This window comes from Purpureocillium lilacinum (genome assembly GCF_023168085.1).
Source record: "Purpureocillium lilacinum CBS 284.36 DNA, scaffold_7, whole genome shotgun sequence".
NCBI lineage: Eukaryota > Fungi > Ascomycota > Sordariomycetes > Hypocreales > Ophiocordycipitaceae > Purpureocillium > Purpureocillium lilacinum.
Genome location: NW_027072117.1, coordinates 868,155 through 887,374, shown reverse-complemented (window position 1 = coordinate 887,374; position 19,220 = coordinate 868,155). Strand labels below are relative to the sequence as shown.

Genomic DNA, 19,220 nt, shown 5'->3' with positions numbered 1-19,220 from the left:
GGTGTAGTTCTTTCAATGCACGAAGTATGGCCTGCTCCTGGAAAAACCAATTCGAGGGCGACCAAGTGCCATTGCCTTGAGTTGGATACTGTCCGTCTCAAGGCTATTGGGCAAGTAAAGCCACACCCGATCTCGACATCACGTCGCAAAAGCGCACTACGACCTTAAGCCACACGCCAACCCAGACAGCGTGTCACAGCGCAAGAGGAAAATAATGGAGGCAGTGTCGGCATCGCAGATCTACCCACCGCGGCGGCATGCACGGGAGCCACGCGAATGGGCAGCGACTCCGAGGCGGGTGCAGAGTCGAGCATAGCCAGCGACCGCCACCCCCCACTGCACCAGGGACACACTTTCGGAATGTTCAGGGAGGATCGAAATAAGGGCCATGTCAAGAAAACCGGTGCCTTCTATTATCCGTGTGTCGCTCCGTCGCTTCGGGACGTTGGAGTAATGGCGCCGTGCGCCTCGTGATATCGATGCCGTCTCTGCCAGACCACCCGGACCAGAACAGAGCCCCGCGTCATCAGTACATCCTCTGCATCAGCATCCAACGCCCTCTAGACGGTCTCCCGCTTGCCCTCCTTGGCCTCCCTCTGTTGCAGGCTGTCAGCGAGAACGGCTCCCGATCCAGGCAAATTGGGAGCCCTTACCAGAGCCTTTTCGGTGCCGTGAAGAGCATGTCGGTGGTTGCGGCGGAACTTGGGATCGCAGCCCTTCAGAGACGGGTATCTCGAAGTCTTGGGCTTCTTGGTGCTGCGAGACTGTCAGTGGCTTCGGTCGGTACGGTGGCTGGTCGTGGATTCGACTGACGGGTTGCGGTGCGCCTTGCGCCACTGGTTGTGCTGCGAGGAGTTCTTTGACTCTGTTGGTTTCACGGTCAGCAAGCCGTGAAGGCATCCAGAGGGGTTTTCTGTCAGCACTTACTCGCCATTGCTGCTGTCTGCGATGTATGCTGCACAGAGACCAATTCTCGCGATAGTTCGAGTCGGAGCAAAAATGTGTGCGCCGCTGCCACCAAGCCCTAGGCGACACAGGAGATGACCCACATGTGACATAATCACACTCGGGAGCACTATTGGTCAGCTCAGTGGCATCGGTGGGTCATCGGGTGTGAATGTGTGATGGGTCATTACATAATCTTGAACTGAAACTCAGCTCAGTGGGGCATCACAAAGCCCCGGCAATCATGGCGGGGCGCTCGTCGTCTCCAATCATTCTCACGCAGGGGAGGGATGCTGCTTGGACTTGAAGCAAGTCTAATGTATCTGGCGTTAGGATCTAGTCCTCGTATATATCGGTCTGTCTATCTGCAGCTGCCCATACGGTCCGTCGTGATACATGCCGAGCCACTCCTATCATCCAATGGTGAAACTGAAAGTCAAAAATGACAACAGAACAGACGAGAAATCCGAGGGAACCAAGTCGACGAACGACCACAGCGCCACACAAAGGGAGTTTCTACCAAGGACATGAAAAATGTACGAAGTTACCAAAACGCGGCCCCGTGTCGTCGGCAAACGGCCTTAGGAGGTCGTCAAGGGTCTTGTCGTGCCATTCCGGGCACCCTGCTGGGCTGCCGCCGAAGCGACCTTGGCGGCCTTCTGGAGCTGCGTACTCCGGAGCGACTTGAGGTAGCGCAGGAAGAGGACGAAGAGGAGCTCGACCCTGAGCCAAGCCAATGTTAGCAAGAACAGTACCAAACGACCCTAGCGGACGATGACACACCTCTCCTTGGTCATCATGAGGATGCCTTGAACCAGGAACCCCTTGAAGATTTGAGGCCCAATGCCCTTGAAGAGGGCCAACGGGCCTTCATGCTCGATGATAAAGTTCATGACCTCAATGAAGCTCGTGAACGGCTTCCCGTTCCTGGCAGGCGGCGGCTTCGACTGCAGGCCGACCTTGGCAACGATGAGCGGCTGGGTGAGAATCGTGGCCAGGGCTTTTGACATGGCACCGAGGACTAAATGACGGAGGGTCAGCGGAGGACGATATAGCTCGAGCGACAAGGCGCAACTGACGGAATGCTTCCCAAGGCTGCAAAGTGCTCTTGTCGCGGAAGAACATGGTGCGCAACCGCTCGTATGCGCCGTATGTGATGGCAGGATTCACGACGAGGACCAAACTGGCCTTGAGGCCCCTCCAGAGACCGGACACTCCATCAGGGCCCTCGACAACCTCGCGGGCTGTGGCGAGGAGCCCCTTGCGCTCGTCGGCGCGGGCCGTTTGCTGGCGGGTGGTGACGACGGCGACGGGAATGGTGAAGAGTTGAGCGAGAGCGCCGGCAACGGCGCCGAGAGAGAGCTCGGTGGCCATGGAGGGGGCTGCGGTTGCGGCCGAGGAGATGTAGAGCGACCTGGCGACCGTGTACCAGTAGAAGTAGGCGAAGTTTGTGGAGGCAACGCCGAGTAGGGAGCCGTTCATGCCGGCGTAGAGGCCCTTGAGGCCATCATCGGCGACGATGCGCGAGATGGCGTCCCAGGTCGAGGCGTAGTGCGGGCTGTCGTCGGCGCCAGCGGCCGCCTTGGCAGACTTGACCTGGACCTGGAGTCGCGTCTTGACGCTGTGGTGAGAGGGGGGGTGCATGAGTACGAGGATGGCATGGTGGTGGGCGATGTACGGGCAGACTCACATGTCAAGCGGATAGACGAGGGCATTGGCGAGGACAGCGCCCGTAGCTCCGGCGGCAGCACGCCCCCAAGGAGAGATTTCGGGTTTCGACTGCGCACCCATTTTGACGGCCGGGCCAGTCGCGAGGAATCGCGGTCTGTCGTGAAGGGTTGAGGAGACGGGACGGGGTTCCGGTCGCGCAGGCGCGCGCGGGGGGTCCGAGGGGAGCAACCGAGGTGCCGTCGACGATTTGCGAGTGCGAGGTACGTGCGCCGACGGGGGGGCAGGACGGGAACACCTCAAGGACAGACGACGAGGTCGAGAACAGGCCTTGGGAAGACGGCAACAACAAGGTGCAATGTCACAGCGACGACGAAGACACGGCCTGGACTCGCAATGCGAGCCGGGACGACAAGAGGGCCGCGCCGCGCATGATATCACTGGCACTTGCTCGCTGGTCCGAAGCGCCGGGGAACGGGTTCGGCGGGCTGCTCTGGACCTCGGCCCTGGAGGCCCCGTCAGCGGCCAATCCCGTGCGCGCCTGTCACGGGCGGTCCACCTCCGCCTGGGTGGTGGCTGTTCCTCCAGGGCCCCAGGCACCCGACACATGCGGTGGGGGGGAGCATGAGGTACTCCGCCGCCTGTATTTTAGGCGGCTGGTGCGGTGACTTATGGGGTAGCACTGCTCCAATGGACGGGATGGAAGCATCGGGAGTGCCGACGGAGCCCCAAAGGCCTGTTCTGTGGCTGCCGGCCAGCACAGCAGCACCCAGTAGATAACGTACCTACTAAGGTAGGTAAGTAGCTGCACATGAGCGCGCTCGGTCGCAGGCTGATCTGAGCTCCATGGATGCGGCATCGCGCAGCGCAGCGCAAGCCCACATGCATACGATATCTCTGCTGAGGGTGGCGGGCATGTGTCCGCCACACGCTTTGTACAATTTTTTTTTTTTTTTTTTTTTTTTTAAATTCTTCATTTCACTTGAAATGCTACCTGCGGGCAGGACGTACTCGTATGCATGGGTCGCGGGTGCCAGCCATCCATCTCCCCGACTGATGTAGTCAACTCCAGCGGGCAATGTCCCGGCCGCGGCAGACCTCGGCTGAGCTCCACCACCGGCGGGCAGGTTCCAGCGCACGGCACGCGCTGCACCGGAGATCCATGGCCGTCCACTGTGCAGTCCAGCGACGCCTCGCCATTAGCCCGTTGCTGCCACTGGCCGTCGGCAGTTACATGGAACCTGTGCCTCATTACTGGGTGGCATTCCCTTGCTTCGGCAGCGACCCGGTTTTTCTGTGCCGGCACGATGTGAAGCTGGCGAACATTGCGACTAACCGGCACTTGGAGACAGCAAGCCGGCAACGGCTCTGGAGCCTCCCCCTCTGATGCCGTGAACCAATTGACCTCCCGGCGCCGGAGATGCGCGGCGCGGCTCTCTGCCCAGTGGGCGGCCACTTCGGTTCCGCGGGGACATGTAGGCCAGCGTCTTGTCGGACTTGTACAGGATAATTCTCGGCGAGGTCTGCTGCGAAGCAAAAGTGCACAAGTGTTGGGCTGTCTGCTGTTATGACGGCAAGAAATGGGTACTTGGAGTATGTACGAAGCATGGAACGTTGCTCGTTGCCTTGCGGCCCTGTGCCCGCCAAAGCCGTCAAGGCATAGACCCAGCCCAAATAGAACATCACTCTCACCATCAGAAAACAAAACTTGGTCACCCCGCCCACGAACGTTGTGATTGATCCGTGCCCAAGACGTACGCACTCTAGGTTAGTACCTCACACTACTATGTAACCTGCTTGGTACCTACCTGCCTACCTAGTAGGTAGGTACCGTGCCGCACTCATGGCCTACAGTGCCTGTCTAGGTAGCCGAGATTGATAACTGGGCCGCCCCGGCCCCCAAATGTCCGTCCGTCCTGTCAACGTGACGCTGGCCCCATCAATTCGACCAACCCTCGTCACCTTGCCTTGCCTGCTGGCTCCGTTGATCCGTCCCTGCCACATCCCCACCCGTCCACCCCCGCGCCGCCGTTGCCGTTGCCGCTGCCGCTGCCGCTGCCGGAGTCCGGCTCACCCCAGGCCATCCACCACCACCACCACGCACCACCACCACCATCACCGTCGTTGCCATCCAACCACGTCCACTGTCCGGCGCCGCGATCGACTGCGGGAGCGGACCCTCGAATCCCCCTGCTGTTTGCTCTGCTTGCATAGGCGTCCGCATTCATCCTCTCAGCGCGCCTCACCTCGCCGCCTCCGCATCTCCGGCACCGAGCTACCCTGACCCAGCTCCGAAAGCGTCTCAGCCAGCCATCAGGGGACCCCCCGCCATGCCGCGTCATTTGGCACGCGCACAAGTGAACCTCGTCTCCCAAGTCCAGCCCCTGCTCGTCGGTACAATTGGGTAGCTGAGCTTCGCCCGGGACGGACACGGCCCCTAGTGAGGCTCCTGATCGTCTCGGTCAGACCTGACCTGGACCGCGGGCTCCGTCTTGGTGACGGCGGCACGGGTTGCTTTGCTCTCATTCGCAGCCCCGGGACATGGAGAGACGAGCACAGGTCAGTTCTCATTCGCCGTTCTCAACCCTCGTGCCTCATTCTCACGAGTCTCCGTCTCAGGCCGCCGAGGCCCTGCTTGCTCGCTCCAGCGGCCAAGATGCCCTGACGTATGCCATCCGTGCTGCCGAGCTGTACATGGCCGCAGCGGGCGAAGCTTCTGACAAGTCTGATGCCGCCCGACTGAGACGCAGGTGCCGCGAGCTCATCGTCCACGCCGAGAAGCTCAAGGCGCAGATTGCTGCAGCTGCCCAACCGTCCCTACCGCCCCAGCCCGACATCTTGCGCCGCGCCTCGCGCCTGCACGGCAATGATTTCCCTCCTTGGAGTTCCCACCCCTCGGACGACGACTTTGCCCTACGCCCCGGCGCGGCCCAGTTTAGGTATGCGCCGTCCCCATGGGCTGCGGACTTGATGGTTATTGTTGACCCTTTTCCCTAGAGATGACGCCGCGTTTCCGCTCTCGGCAACGCAGGCCGAGAACTTTGCGGGCTGGAAAAGGCCGGCCGAAGTGTTCCAGCTGGACGCAGTCCACGAAACTGCCGACGAGGGTACCATGATGCAGCTTCCGGATCGCTGTGACTTGGTGCAGGACATCACCACTGACTGTTCCGTCGTCGCCAGCCTGTCGGCCGCAGCCAAAGTCCTCGTCGGAAAGCATGCCGTAGGTTGACCTAGAGTGTCCTCCTTTCGTCGGCATTCTGACCCCTCGTAGGTACTTGCATCAATAGTGAACCCGTACGACCACGAGCAAGGCCGTCCGAGGCTCTCGCCATCGGGCAAGTATGTGCTGCGCATGAACTTCAACGGCTGTGCGCGCCGCGTTGTCATCGACGACACGCTCCCGGCATCGCGAACCGACCGCGCTCTCTTCGTGGTTGACAGGCGAAACCCTCATCTATTATGGCCGGCCCTCCTTGAAAAGGCATATCTTAAAGTTAGAGGAGGCTATGACTTTCCTGGCAGCAATTCGGGAACTGACCTTTGGGTGCTCACCGGCTGGATACCCGAGCAGCTGTTTCTTCAACGGTACGGACTCTCATCTGCCGACCGATCCCCATCCAGCTTACTGCGAGTGCCTTCATATTGCACGCATGGCCTGCTGACCCTGCCACAGCGAGGACTTCGATCTCGATGAGACGTGGGAGCGCATCAAGGCTGCCCACGAATCCCACGACATCGTATTCACGTTAGGCACAGGGCGGATATCCGCTGAAGAAGAACAGTTGATGGGCCTCATTGGCGAGCATTGCTACGCCGTGGAGGACCTCGCCGTCGCCGCAGACGGTGCCCGCAGTTTGCTCATCAAGAACCCTTGGTGCGATGCGCCACTCATGGCCGGGACGGGCCGGCATGGGAGTCAAGGAGCCGAGAAGGACAAGTGAGTACTGCATTGCTATCTCGGCATGTGCGAACCGGCTGCTGACCGATACGTTTGCGAATAAGCACCACGTGGATGGCCATCGAAGACGTCGCTCAGCACTTTGAGTCCATGTACCTCAACTGGAACCCTGGCCTTTTCGCTCATCGACAGGACCACCACTTCGCGTGGGACATTCCCCCCAAGTATCTAGGAGGGTCCGTTGTGCGGAACCCCCAGTTCTCCTTTTCCTCGCCGACCGGAGGCACCGTCTGGGTCCTGGTGAGCCGGCATTTCGTCGATGCGGAGCTGGAGATAGCCCGTAATCGTCACGGCACCATGGCCGCGGTCGCTCGCCAGCTCGGCTTCATGAGCATCCTCGTCTTCGACAACAAGGGGAAGCGCGTGCAAGTCAGCGACGGCGCGACCTACCGTGGGCCGTACGTCGACTCGCCGCAAACGCTGGCGCGCCTCGAGACAGCCCCTGGCACGCAGTACACGCTCGTTGTCGATCAGCACGAGTTCCCCCTGTCCAGCTACACCTTCACCCTCTCCATATTCTCGCACACAGAGCTCGCAGTCCGCGAGGCCGAGGAGAGCATGTCTCATTTCACTGAGAAGACCGGCTCCTGGGGTCGACGAACCGCCGGCGGGAACCCGTCCTGCCCAACGTATTACCAAAACCCACAGTACAAGCTCTCCATCAACAGGGCGAGCCCCCTATCGATCCTGCTGTCCACCGACAGTACCAATGTCCACGTTCACATTGACCTCATATGGGCACGCGGGGAGCGAGTGTCAACGATACGCGTCAAAGACCTTGTCGCCTCCTCGGGCGAGTACCGCCGTGGCTGCGCCGTAGCTGAGGTGCCCGAGCTCGAGGCTGGCGACTACACCATGGTCTGCTCGACCTTTGACGCGGGCCAAACGGCAGACTTTGCCGTGCGCGTCGCCTCCATGGTGCCCGTCGCCCTCAGCCCCATTGCCGCCGACGGAGCCGGCAGGCTGCGCACGGCCCTGGGCGCCTTTCGCCTTTCCGAAGGAGACGAGAAGAGCCGCATCCCCCTGCACGCGTCGTGGCTGACGCGGGCCAGCGTCTCCATCCGCAGCGTGCTGCCGCTCGGCGCCGAGGAAGGCGGGCGGCAGGCCTCGTCCCTCATGGTCCGGGTATCGGTCGTGCAGGGCTCCGGGCCGGCACAGGAGACGGTGGTCGTCTCGGGCAACGGCGAGTTTCAGGACCCTGTCACGGCTATCCGCACTCCCGACTTCGACATCGACCCAGCCACGGCGCAGAGTGCGGGCCTGTGGCTCGTTGTGGAGTGCATCGGCACCCACCAGACGGCGTGGGCCGTGGACGGAGAGATCCTCAGCGACTCTCCCGTGCAGGTCGGGGTTTGGGAGCCGTTTTGACGTCGGCAGGTGCTGTGGGAACCCCCTTACACGCCACTTCCAGAGTCAATACCAGACCAGATGATTCTGGCGGGCGAATGCGACTACGTCAGAGTCGGATCTGCAAGGCTCCTTTGCGCTGAGACAGATTTACATATCATATATTGTACTTGGTGTGTATAAAACATGTTGATTTTTTTCTCCTCCACCGTCATGAACTCGTTCGACTCGCATTTGATAGCCTCCAGACGCCGTGCCAGCCCTAAAACATGGTATCTGCCCGACATGAAGTGTGCCCCCCCTCCCAGGTCAGCCGCCCCTGCCACGAGACAATGGCTGGCCCGACAAAGGCAGACAACGAAGAGTAGCGAAAGAACAAGAAAAATAGCCCGACATCTCATGGCCTCCTCCCCAAAGCCTGGTATATAAAAGTCGTATCCGAATGCGCCGGGCCTGCCGCTTTCAACCAGAGGCGTGAAGCCGAAACGTGGTATGAAGAAAGATGTAAAACCCGCCGGCGAATTGCAGGCTAGTAAACGCTTCAGGAATGGAAAAAAGCGCTGATCAAGAAATTGGGCGTAAAGTCGTCTCGGGCATGAATCCATCCGTGTCGCGGTGCTCGTCCGTTGCCGTGCAACACGATTTCGCGGAGCCCTCTCGCTGAAGCCGCAGGGAGACAAAAATCGAACATTGACATTGAGTGCATCGAGACGCAGCAGCAAGGAGCCCGGTTGTTATCCTGGGACTCCCCGCCTTCTCCGGCCCCGATTCGGCCCATCGGGACGCTGTGCCAGTACCTCCCGAAGCATCGGATCGTCTTTGTCTTTGTCAACATGGTGTACCCGGACGTGCCTGCGCGTTCGGCCATTCGAGTCAGCGTCGCCTCTTTACAACTGAGACAGGGGACCTAATTCACGAACCTTTGCAAATTGTCCGGGCGAGGATACTTATGCTCTCTGTCCGGGCAAAATGGGCAAACGTAGCCCGGCGAATCGTGTACTAGACCATGTCGTATCATTTCGTTCTTGCGCTTGAAGCCCTTGCCACCCTCGCTCCGTGGGCAACCCTTGACCGGGCAGTAATGAGGTCGCGCTGATGAATGGACGTTGGCGTGAGAGTTGAGTAGATATTGTGTCTGGAAGGGCGGGGCGTTGCAGCCAGCAAAGTTGCAAACGAAGACTCCGACGGGCGGGTTTGTGATGCCGTCAATGCTCATGCGATCCACCACAGACGCAACGGTGGCCGGTGTCGAGGCTGAGTGGTCGGTGCTGGGAGTCTCGCCGGTGCCGCTAGTGCTGTACTCGACGCTGGGCCGGTGGTTTATGCCGTTGGCCTGGTAGTAATAGGGGCTCGATGCCGGGAGCGAGTGCGGCGATGGAAGGCTGCGCTGGTAGGCCTCGTTTGGAGAGATTGGCGGAGAAGCATGAGAGGCTGCCATGGGTGGTAGGCGTGGCCTGCTGACCGGGGGCGATCTTGCAAACGACGCCCCGGCGGCGTGGAGCGCGGGTATCTCGTTGTCCGCCGGCGTAGGCGGTTCTGAGGGTAAGTGGTTGATGTCGCCTAGTGTGGAGCGAATAGAAGGTAGGCTCTGTCCGTTCGACTCGGACCTGGGAGAATCCATCTGGAGAGGAGGCAGCTCGCCGCTCGCGGGTGTTAGCATCGCCGGTGGCGACTTGGCGTCTGTGTTCAGGTGCACAGGGGGCCTTTGCTGTTCCCTGGAAGAAGCGTAAGCTGAAACGGGTTTGGGTCGGTCGTCGCTAATGGACAACTGGCGTGTCGACGCGGAAATGTCAAGCGCTTCCCGAGCCGCAGGGGCGCGCCGAGGCTCCGTGGACACGACCTGAAGCGCATCTGCAGCCAGGTGCTGCAGACTCGGGGCCATCATGCCAGGTCTCGGTCCGGAGAGGATATCCCGGGGCCGGGGCGACTCGACAGATCCGGGGGACGGATGGCGACGTGACGTGTCGTCGTCATCGTCATCCTCCTCGGCGTCTGGCAGAGCTTGCGCACCGGCGGCCCGTGCCAGTTCCGGACGGCGGCCATTGTCCAAGTAAGACACGAGGACGGCGTCTCCGGAGCTAGGGCGGATCTTTGACCGATTAGAGGTGAAGAAGTCGTCGATGGGAGGAGGGCTGAGACTGACTTGGGCCGGGGGGATATCCGGCGGCGGGCTCGGCGACAGTTCGAGTTTGGGACGCAGGGCTTGCATGAGGGGACTGTCCCGGGGGACTACTTCATCGGGGTCAAAGGTGTCGGTGGTCGAGAGGATTGGGAGCTGTGGAGGTTGTTGCTGATGGCGAGCGGCCGTCATCATAGTTGTTGGGGTGCGGAAGCAAGCAGCTCAACTAGCCATGGCCCTGGAAGGGCGCCTGGTGGGATGGCTGGAGGTGAGGGTAGCCTCGGGGTCGTGAGATGGCGCGAGCGCTGAAAAGCGACGGCCGGCGAGGTCTAGGGAACGTATGCCCGACAGGGGAGCGCCGCCTGGAGGCGCAAAACGACGACAAAAGGCGCACGGTGAATTGCGCCGTGTCTCGGTGGGACGCTGCGAGCGGAGGGTATCAGTCAGGCAGTCAACGAGCGCCCACTGCCCACGATGGCCCGTCGGTGCGCTCGCCGCAATTTGACGTGATCGCGCGTTGTGGCGGGCCGGCTATCGATGGCGCGCACTGGTAATGAGGACTCGGAAAATGAGACGCTGTGCAGCGCAGCGGCGCGGGTCGAGTCGAGGCCAGGCGAGGCGAGGCGAGGCGAGGCAACTGCCACCTTTGAGCGAGTATGGTGGTGAAGTACCGCGCAAGACTGCTGCCCTGACAGGCACAGGCAGAGGTACAATCCGAGGCGCGGTGTGATGCGGCGGCCTGATATGGCAAGCTTGGGTCAGTCGAGCTCGAGAAAGTCAACCGCGACCGCTCTGGCGACGGAGTCCAGCAAGAAGCAGACGGAAAGACGGGGGGTGGAGGAGTTGGTGGAGGCGCAAAGTCAAGAAACGGCGAGCCCGTGAGGCACGTCAGGCACAGTGAGTTGGCGACGCGGCTGCTGTAAGGTGACGGAGGTACTTTGCACGAACAGCAGACCGACAACTGACCACCGAAAGGCACCTTTGGTTGCCAGACCTTGGCGACGCGCCGTGTCCCGAGTATAGCACCACCCACGGGCAGTTCCTGGACGCTACAGGTGCAGCGCAGCAGGCGCAGGGAGAGGTACCAGAGGTAAAAGCTGCCTGGTTTCCCTTGGATCGCGTTCCTGTCCTTGCAGCAGAAACAACGCGCATCCGTGGTGGACGATCGGCATGGGGGGAGGGCCGGGAAGTGCCGATGGCTGCGTGCCGAGGGGACGGGGCGAACGAGCGGCGGGCGTTCCAGGTCAGGTTGGGTTTGCGCAAGTCGTTGGTCGAAGGATGAAGAGGGACAGACGGGAGGGGACGGGAGGGATGGGGAAAGGACGTGCGCACCGCACCGCACCGCTTGACGGCGTTGCGCTGAGGCTGCCATGCCATGCTGCTGCGCCGCACCACCACTTGGCCTGGGGGGGGCAGCGAATTATGAAGATGGGTCCGGCGTGGTCTGGGGAGGGGAGGGGGCGGAGGAGCCGCTCAGGTTTGGCGCGCGCGATTCCATTGACACCGACGACGTTGCGGCAAGAGAAAATAAAACGAAGCTTACCTCGCGCAGGGGGTGAGGTGGGCTGCAGCGTACGGGAGTCCGCACGGGTCGGGCGTGGCCCGAGATGGCTCTTGGGCAGGGCACGTCGTCGTCGTCGTCGTTGTTGTCGTTGTTGTCGGAGGCGTCGATGGGTTTTGTACCTAGCCAGTGGAGCGGACGGCGCAGCAGACAGGGCCGTGGTGTAAGTGCCCTGCCAGTCTCGCTGGGGACGGAGAGGCGGCGCTTCGAAGGTCGGGTGCGTCAGAGCGGCGCAGCCAGCCAGCAGTTGCAGTAGCAGCGTTGGCGCCCTCACGGGGGACGCGATGCGACGGGAGCAACTGGTGCGGCTCGTCGCCTCAGGACGGCGGACCCAGAGCTTGGGCGTCTCGCAAAGGGCCGAGGCGCGCGGCAATCCGGGGACGGATAAGAGCTGTGAAGTTTGTACGAAGGTATGTGGTGGTGGCCTCGTCGTCTCGTCCAGTCTGGCTCGGCGTCGTTGTCGTCGTCGTCGCCCGGGCGTCTGCTTCAACGTCGTCTCGGTGGCCGCCGGTCGAGTGAGTTGTCGTAGTCCTGCGAGAGGAGGCACGACGCGACGAGGCAGAGAGAGAGAGAGGAAGAGAGGGCGAGGCCAGAGTGAGTGAGTGAGTGTTTGTTTGTTCCAAGTTCGGGCGAGCGCACGAGGCCCGTTGCGAGTGCCAGTGTGCATGAAGAAATGCAAGAGCGACAGAGCACGCGCGCGGGAAATGAGCGAGGGCCCTGCCCAGATGAAGGAAGGAACGGTTCTCGGTCTGTGAGCACCAGCAGCACCAGCAGCAGCACCTCGACGCGGCCTGCCAGTAGAGGTACTTGCAGGGCTTGCGTGGGAGCGAGTACCTCGCTGCAGCTCGACCGCTGCAAATTGACTCGGCTTGTTCGTGCATGCAGCACCAGACAGGCCGTCTACTACATCGTACCTCTACGACGTCCACGGAGGGTAACGTGCCCGACCTTGCGGGCAATAAGGGTACCTACCTATCTTGGGTACTAAACTGGCACGGAGCACGCCCCCCAAAGCTGGCCGGTACCTCGACGGTAGCTGGAGAGGTGGTACGTGCAGGGCGCCGTGTCTGGGTATGCTACTTCAAGAGGTACTGGGTAGTAGGCAAGGTATGCGCCGCGCTGTGCAATGCCACAGCTTCTCCACGGCCCGGGCACTTTCATGTCGGCACGTTGACTTGTTTCCCGCAGGACGGGGGCTGGGTTTTGCTGGGCCGTCCGGGCAGGGCATCCCATCGCCGGAGACGCTGGCCATCTTTTTTGCCGTAGCCCCCCCTCCATATCCACATCCACCACATCCACATCCACCACATCCACCACATCCACCACATCCACCACATCCACCTCCACCTCCACCTCCACCTCCACCTCGATACCTCCTCCTCAGGGGATGGATGCGGCAGCTCTTGTTTTGCGTTTGGAGGGTTGTGCGTGCGTGAGTGGCTCGCTAACAAAGGCCTGCTCCGCCCGGCGCAGGTTAGCAGCAGGAAGCACGAGAGGCGGACGAAGCGTATCCATCCCTCGGCGGCTCAGGTACCTTGGGCATCTCACCCGGCCCATGCATCCATTGCCCGGCCAGCGATTGGGCTACCTGCCGCTTCGTGGCCGCGAGTAATCCCGCGTCCCATCCGGCCGTCACGTCTCGCGTCCTCGTCTTGACAAGATACTCGCACGAGAACGTGCTCTCACACAAAACGTCGTGCCCACACCCCCGGCAAAGTTAGCCGCACTGTCCTCCGGACTGGCGAGATAGGGTCGTGGCAGCCGTGGAGCGAACGCCATCTAAGCCTCATCCAGCGGGAGATGAGTTTTTTCAACCCCCCCTCGCGCGACATTGGATGGGACGTGGCATGGGTGGATGGTGCGGCCAGGGCCCCCCGCTTGTCATCAACGCGGCAGCGGTTTCTGGCGGGCGGGTTCCGTGACCCCGGGAAGCCACCGTTGCATTGGGCGCTGGGAATGGCTTCCTCGGCGCTCGCCCTCGCAGCTCCCGCGGCTCAGCTCTGCTGCGAGGCATGCCCCCGGTCCGGCCTCTGCGTGACTGCTCCAGCGGGGAGAGGAAAGGGGGCCGGACGATGCAAAGGGCGACATGCGATGCGATGCGATGCCATGTAATGTCCCGCGGGGGCAACGGAGAAAAAAAAGGGCAGAGCGCATCGGGGGCAGGCCTAACGACGGCAACCTAGCATCTTGGACCTCCCTCGCACGAGGCGAGGATTCCATATCGTCTGGCGCCAGGGACCCTCGCGGCGGGCGGGATCCACAGCGGCGTCGATGAGCAGCGGAACAGGCAACGAGTGGCGGGGTAAGCGGAAAAGCCGAACGAACCCCAGCGGAGCTGCTGCAGACCAGACCTTCCACTCTTCACTTCACGTCCAGTTCCGTCGTGCCTTGACTTGCTTGGCACTAAGCTTGCTTTGGCCTCATTAGCCAAAGCGCTCCTTCACGCTGCTCCTCTTCCCATCTCGCATCGTCGTCTCTGGCTGCAACCGACCGAGGCGAGGCCAAAACGAGCAAGGCAGCATCACCTCATCCATCACCTTGATCCGTGCCGCAGCTCATCCTGCTGGGTCAGGTACCGAGACACCCAATCAGCAGCACAGCAGCATTCATCCGCACCAACAACGGCACCAGCAGCTTCGTGGGGGCTGGCTACAGTTCGTACGCGAGCTCTTCCACCAGCTTGCCCAGCCTGGCCCGTCCCTGGGTCCCCGGGCAGGAGGCTTGTCACCAAGTGCAATCCAGCAGTGCGGCACAAGCTTCGTGCTCTGGGATGGGCGCCGCCAAGATCCTTGACCATGCTTCCAGAACGACTCTGCTCTCGCTCCTCCCTGCCTTGGCCGGACCAAGAATGCTCGGCTTGCATCCGGCCAGGAGCCGAACCGCGCTGCTAGGTCGCTTACAAGTTAGCCTTGCTTGGACGGACTGGCGGACGGACGGACAGCCGGCCGGCCACGCCGAGAAAGAGGCTCTTGCTCTCCCTGCGCTGCTGCTATTAATATCCCCCCAACTACGTGCGTTACGTATTGCAACGGTTTGGCAGTGCTCCGATAGGCAAGGTAGTCAGTCAGTCGAGCAGACGAGAGGCAGGAGAGTAGCGCACCGCGCCGGCGAGCGACCCGATCTGACACCTTGGCAGCCCCGGCGAAGGCGGCCCGGCGCTGCATCGCACGAGAGAGAAGCGCGCACACGCCAAGGGGAGGCGCAAAAGACGAGTGGTGCTTCTCGTGTCCAGCAAATTCGGCGCGCACCTCGTGCAGAACCGAAGGAGCCCCATCCTGCACGCACCACCGCGGGAGGCCCAGTCCTTTAGCCTCAGTGGGGGCGGCCCGCCACACCAGCAGGGAGCCCCCCTGGCTCCTTTCCAAGTTCGCGGTGTCTCGGAGGCTGGTGGTATTACTGGAATAATACTCGCGCGCAGGGCACCCTGTGATGTGGCGTGGTGTGCTTGTGGTGGGCACATCGACGCCGTCGCGGCGGGTATTCATCTCAATCGGTCGCACAAAGAAGCTGCAGCCACTGCCACTGACTCTGACTCCCCTGCCCCCTCGACAGATTCAAAACTGCCGCTAATGCTGCCCGCTTATCCACTTACTCGGTCTCTGTTTAACCGGGATCCCGGGTGCCTTTTCACGCTCTTTGCCGGGGCCTCGACTGGTCGCCCTTGCGCAAAGCTCTCCCTACCAAGGTATGAAGGACCGAAAGGTATTCGAGCAGCGCTAAAGTACGGCATGCCACCGTACGACATCCGTGAGATGCGCTGGATGTCGGTAATCAAAGGGGTGTCCGCACCAGGCGGCGGACCCCCCCGCTGCGCGCGTATCTTTGCAACCTCCAGCCGTCCAGATTCCCGACAACCTGGTCTCCTGACGTAGATTGCCGAGTGCCCGCGGCGCCTCCAAGGCCCGCGGCCATTATCATGTCCCGGGGACCAGCCACGCCGGAAGGGTTATGATGTGCCGCTGTTTCTGCCGTGCTTGTATTATGCAACCTTGGACAAATAGCCCGAAGCGAGCAACGCTGCGGTAGGTATCGGTAGACAAGCCCCAGGGCAGAATGCACAGCTGCACCCGCATCTTCGCCCATGAACGCTTTGCCGACTCCTAGCGTTGTCAATGCTCTTCATAATCTTCACTCGTGGCGCCTCATGATGGAACAGGCTCCGTGTTGGAGCCGTATTGTACCGCGGCAAGAACATTGTCAGCGACGTAGCACATGCAGTGAGAGCCCGACTGACAGACCGCGGTGAGTTCTGAGTCGAACACACGATACTGATTCACCCTCAAAGGCGAATGAGACAACCGCCACACGGTCCAGGCGCGTTCCAACTTACAAGGCTCCGCTCGGCGAGAAAGCTCAGTTGCTTGAATCGCCCGCACGCCTTTCTGTCACTCTGCGCGATTGCAAAAGCAAGCGAAGACGCTCCGTGGAATCATGCCGAGGCTCCGCGCTACAAGCCACCACCACGGATGGCTTTTTGTAATTCGGATTTCCAGCGATTGTATTACCAGTGGATTTGTAAGGCCATGCCAATCTTCATGTCAGAAGCCATGCCAGACTGTTTGAGGTCTTAGCTCGGGCTATCGGTGCTGCGTGCGGCGAGGTCGGCGGCTCCCTACCTAGGCTGTAAGCCTGCCCGCCCGTCATCCATCTCCCATCTCCATCACATACATTCTAGATGCTAAACACCAGAGATGCGACAACGTGCGATACCGAGCCGCTTGACATGTCGCCAGCAGCCGTGGTGCAATTTACACGATATGTGACTGAATGATGTAGTTTGTGGACCTCGGAGAACCCTCTCGGCATCCATTCTTTCCTTCCCCGCGCTTCGGCGTCCGGCAACCCCACTCGTTCTCAGGACTAGTAGCAGCGACAAAATCAAGCCTCGCGAACCTCGGCCCTCTGCCTCCCACAACGTGCAACGTTTGTCATCCCACTAGATATATCGGGAGGCTTTACTCGAGTCCCATCGGAGAGCGTCGCTGTGCCATCTCTAACACCGACCTGAACCATCAAAATGACTTTGCCGACCACCATGAAGGCTGTCGTCTTTGACGGCCCGTTCCAAGTCTCGGTGCAGGATCGCCCTGTGCCGAAGAGTATGCCGAGCTCCCGAGTAGACCCTCAGATCCCATCAAGACTGACTTTGATGGATATGCAGTCCAGGATGACCAGGATGTCATCGTCAAGGTCCACGCCACGGCCTTGTGTGGCTCGTGAGTTACATCGCTCCACGTGCCGCTCCCCCGCAGTCGTTGACTTCGTTCTCTCCAGGGAACTGCATGTGTTCCGAGGCCATGAGACGACGACCAATGGCTTCATCATGGGCCATGAATTTACGGGCGAGGTAGTTGAGACAGGGTCGACCGTAACCAGCGTCCGCGTAGGCGACAGGGTTGTGTCGCCCTTCACTGTGTCCTGGTATGAAATAGTCCCGCGCCACCCATCTGGACTGCGTTGACAGGAAGTCTAGCGGGAAATGCTTTTACTGCAAGAGCGGTTTCACTGCTCGATGCGAAAAAAGTCTCTTGTTCGGCTCACGCTTCCTAGATGGCGGCCAGGCAGAGTACGTGCGGGTGCCGTTGGCGGACGGGACCATCTTCAAGGCCCCGGATACCATATCCGACAGGGCTTTGCTGCTCATGGCCGACATCTTTCCCACCGGGTATTTCGGTGTCAAGAGCGCCCTCACCTTGTCGCCTACCATTGATGTCGAGCAGTCAACCATGGTTGTCGTGGGCTGTGGCCCAGTTGGCCTCTGCGCCGTCCTCTGCGCACTCCAGCGACGCCCGCGACACCTTTTCGCAGTTGACAGTGTCGAAAGCCGACTCGAGGTAGCGCGCAAGCTGGGTGCAGTGCCGCTGAACTTTACAGACGGCGACGACATGCGCCAGAAGATCATGGAGGCCACCGAGGGCCGCGGGGCTGACATGATTGTCGAGGCTGTCGGCCACTCCCCCGCCCTGCGAACCGCGTTTGACCTGGTCCGCACGTTTGGTGCCATCAGCAGCATCGGCGTTCACAATGGCGAGGTTCGTAATGATGTGCCGAGTTTGCGAGTTGGATACTGATGATGGCATCTCGCAGATTCCTTGGACTGGGCGAGAGGGATATGGGTGAGGACCGAGACGGAGACCCTTCAATGAAGGGCGACCCTTGCTGACCATTATGGCGATGCAGCAAGAACATCCGCCTGCAGATGGGTCGCTGCCCCGTCCGATACATCTTCGGCGAAGCCCTGGCTGTGCTGGAGAAGAACCAGGACAAACTCGAGTGCGCCTTTCCCAACCCTATGGTCTCAGGCCAACGCGGCTGTTGCTGACCGCCGACAAACTCTTTAGTTTCATGTTTGACCATATCATGCCCCTGACCGAGGCCAAGGAAGGCTATGACCTGTTCCACAACATGAAGGTGCAGAAGGTAGTTTTCAAGCCATGAGGGCAGCACATGGTGGGCTTTGGGCGGGATGTCGGCCGGCTCAGTTCTGTCGAGGCTTGACCATTCCCTCGTGCATGAGATAGTAGACGACGGTAGAGTCGTTGTGGAGCGAGGCCAGCACAAATCTCTTGGCCCTCCTGTTGGGCTCTTGAGGGATCGAGTCGAAGACGGCAGCGAATCGTGCGATGGACCACTTCTCAGTCAAATGGACAGGCAGAACCCATTCAAATTCAGGATCCTGGAATAGCTTCTCGCCAGTTTTGTGCTCATGGGCGAGGGCCTCAATTTGGTCGTCCGGGTGCAGGTAGAGCCTCTTGGGCGGCAGTCCTCGAACGAGCGGGCGTGGAAAGTCCTGGCCGTCGTGGATTTCGACCTCGGTCCAGTCATGCTGGTCTTCGAGGTTGCTCATGACGGTTCGCGCGACGTTCATGACAGCACGGCGCTCTGCCGCCACCGAAGCGTCGTTGCCTATTTGCTGGTCGGGCATTTTGAGTGTCGAGTGGCTTGTGCCCGCCGACTGATACGTCGCGTGGAAAAGGCACCTGAGAAAAAAGGTCCGTTTCGGGAGCGACTACGGATACAAGAGTTGAAGTCGCAGATGGAGGTGCCGGAATTTTTGCCTGGGTGGAAACGTCGCGCTGGCGGCGTGAACCTTGCTGGGTCACTGCCGCCAGTAGGTGCCCGCTGAAAAGCGGATCCCTCACCGACCCCGCGAGCAACCAGCCCAGACTCTCGGGACGCAATGAAAAAACTGCCGATGGGAGTACGCACTTGCATTCAGAGCGATTTCGCAAGACCCTCTGCGTTTGCTTATACGAGAAACTATCTAGGGCAGCGGGCGGCGTTTACCTGCGAGTCGTCAGTCGCCCTGCACTGCACGTAGGGTCCAGGCAACCTAGACGGGACGGGAGTTGGTCACTGGCGGCTGTCGGCTGGAGGAGCGCCTGCCGGCCACAGCCTGCAGGTGGATGGAATTGAACTGGCGTTTAGACGAATGGGCGCTATAACCAGCCCGATGTCCAGCAACCAGTCCTCCAAAAAGCAGCACAGCATAAACTCGTGCGCGTGCGCATAATGCTACTCCGTACCGAATAGCTGCTGCTGCTACTGCCAACGACGAGCACGCGGGCACTCACCCGGGGGGAATTGGCTTTGCGTGTCCACATGGCCCGGCGAAGCCGAGC

The 19,220-nt window shown here is 60.8% G+C and overlaps 6 protein-coding genes across 6 annotated transcripts; 2 read left to right on the top strand and 4 right to left on the bottom strand.

Moving 5' to 3' along the window:
* Positions 1-560: 560 nt before the first annotated feature.
* PLICBS_009181 (60S ribosomal protein L29) lies at positions 561-934 on the bottom strand (the record flags this gene model as incomplete). Its single annotated transcript, XM_065601572.1, has 3 exons — positions 561-756; positions 814-865; positions 928-934. The coding sequence occupies 3 exons, from the start codon at positions 932-934 to the stop codon at positions 561-563; spliced, it is 255 nt and encodes an 84-aa protein (XP_065457644.1).
* A 592-nt stretch (positions 935-1,526) lies between these two features.
* On the bottom strand, positions 1,527-2,736 carry PLICBS_009180 (ADP/ATP carrier protein; the record flags this gene model as incomplete). The annotated part of the gene is made up of 4 exons (XM_018323699.1): positions 1,527-1,668; positions 1,729-1,966; positions 2,025-2,566; positions 2,636-2,736. The coding sequence occupies 4 exons, from the start codon at positions 2,734-2,736 to the stop codon at positions 1,527-1,529; spliced, it is 1,023 nt and encodes a 340-aa protein (XP_018176878.1).
* A 2,418-nt stretch (positions 2,737-5,154) lies between these two features.
* On the top strand, positions 5,155-7,939 carry PLICBS_009179 (cysteine protease; the record flags this gene model as incomplete). Its single annotated transcript, XM_065601571.1, has 5 exons — positions 5,155-5,552; positions 5,611-5,833; positions 5,885-6,198; positions 6,287-6,550; positions 6,616-7,939. 5 exons carry the CDS (start codon positions 5,155-5,157, stop codon positions 7,937-7,939), a joined length of 2,523 nt encoding a protein of 840 aa, XP_065457643.1.
* Positions 7,940-8,825: 886 nt separating this feature from the next.
* On the bottom strand, positions 8,826-10,232 carry PLICBS_009178 (uncharacterized protein; the record flags this gene model as incomplete). The annotated part of the gene is made up of 1 exon (XM_018323697.1): positions 8,826-10,232. The coding sequence occupies one exon, from the start codon at positions 10,230-10,232 to the stop codon at positions 8,826-8,828; it is 1,407 nt and encodes a 468-aa protein (XP_018176876.1).
* A 6,383-nt stretch (positions 10,233-16,615) lies between these two features.
* PLICBS_009177 (uncharacterized protein) lies at positions 16,616-18,036 on the top strand (the record flags this gene model as incomplete). Its single annotated transcript, XM_018323696.2, has 7 exons — positions 16,616-16,697; positions 16,760-16,814; positions 16,873-17,019; positions 17,072-17,630; positions 17,686-17,714; positions 17,779-17,871; positions 17,940-18,036. 7 exons carry the CDS (start codon positions 16,616-16,618, stop codon positions 18,034-18,036), a joined length of 1,062 nt encoding a protein of 353 aa, XP_018176875.2.
* A 40-nt stretch (positions 18,037-18,076) lies between these two features.
* PLICBS_009176 (uncharacterized protein) lies at positions 18,077-18,523 on the bottom strand (the record flags this gene model as incomplete). Its single annotated transcript, XM_018323695.1, has 1 exon — positions 18,077-18,523. One exon carries the CDS (start codon positions 18,521-18,523, stop codon positions 18,077-18,079), a length of 447 nt encoding a protein of 148 aa, XP_018176874.1.
* Positions 18,524-19,220: the final 697 nt, after the last annotated feature.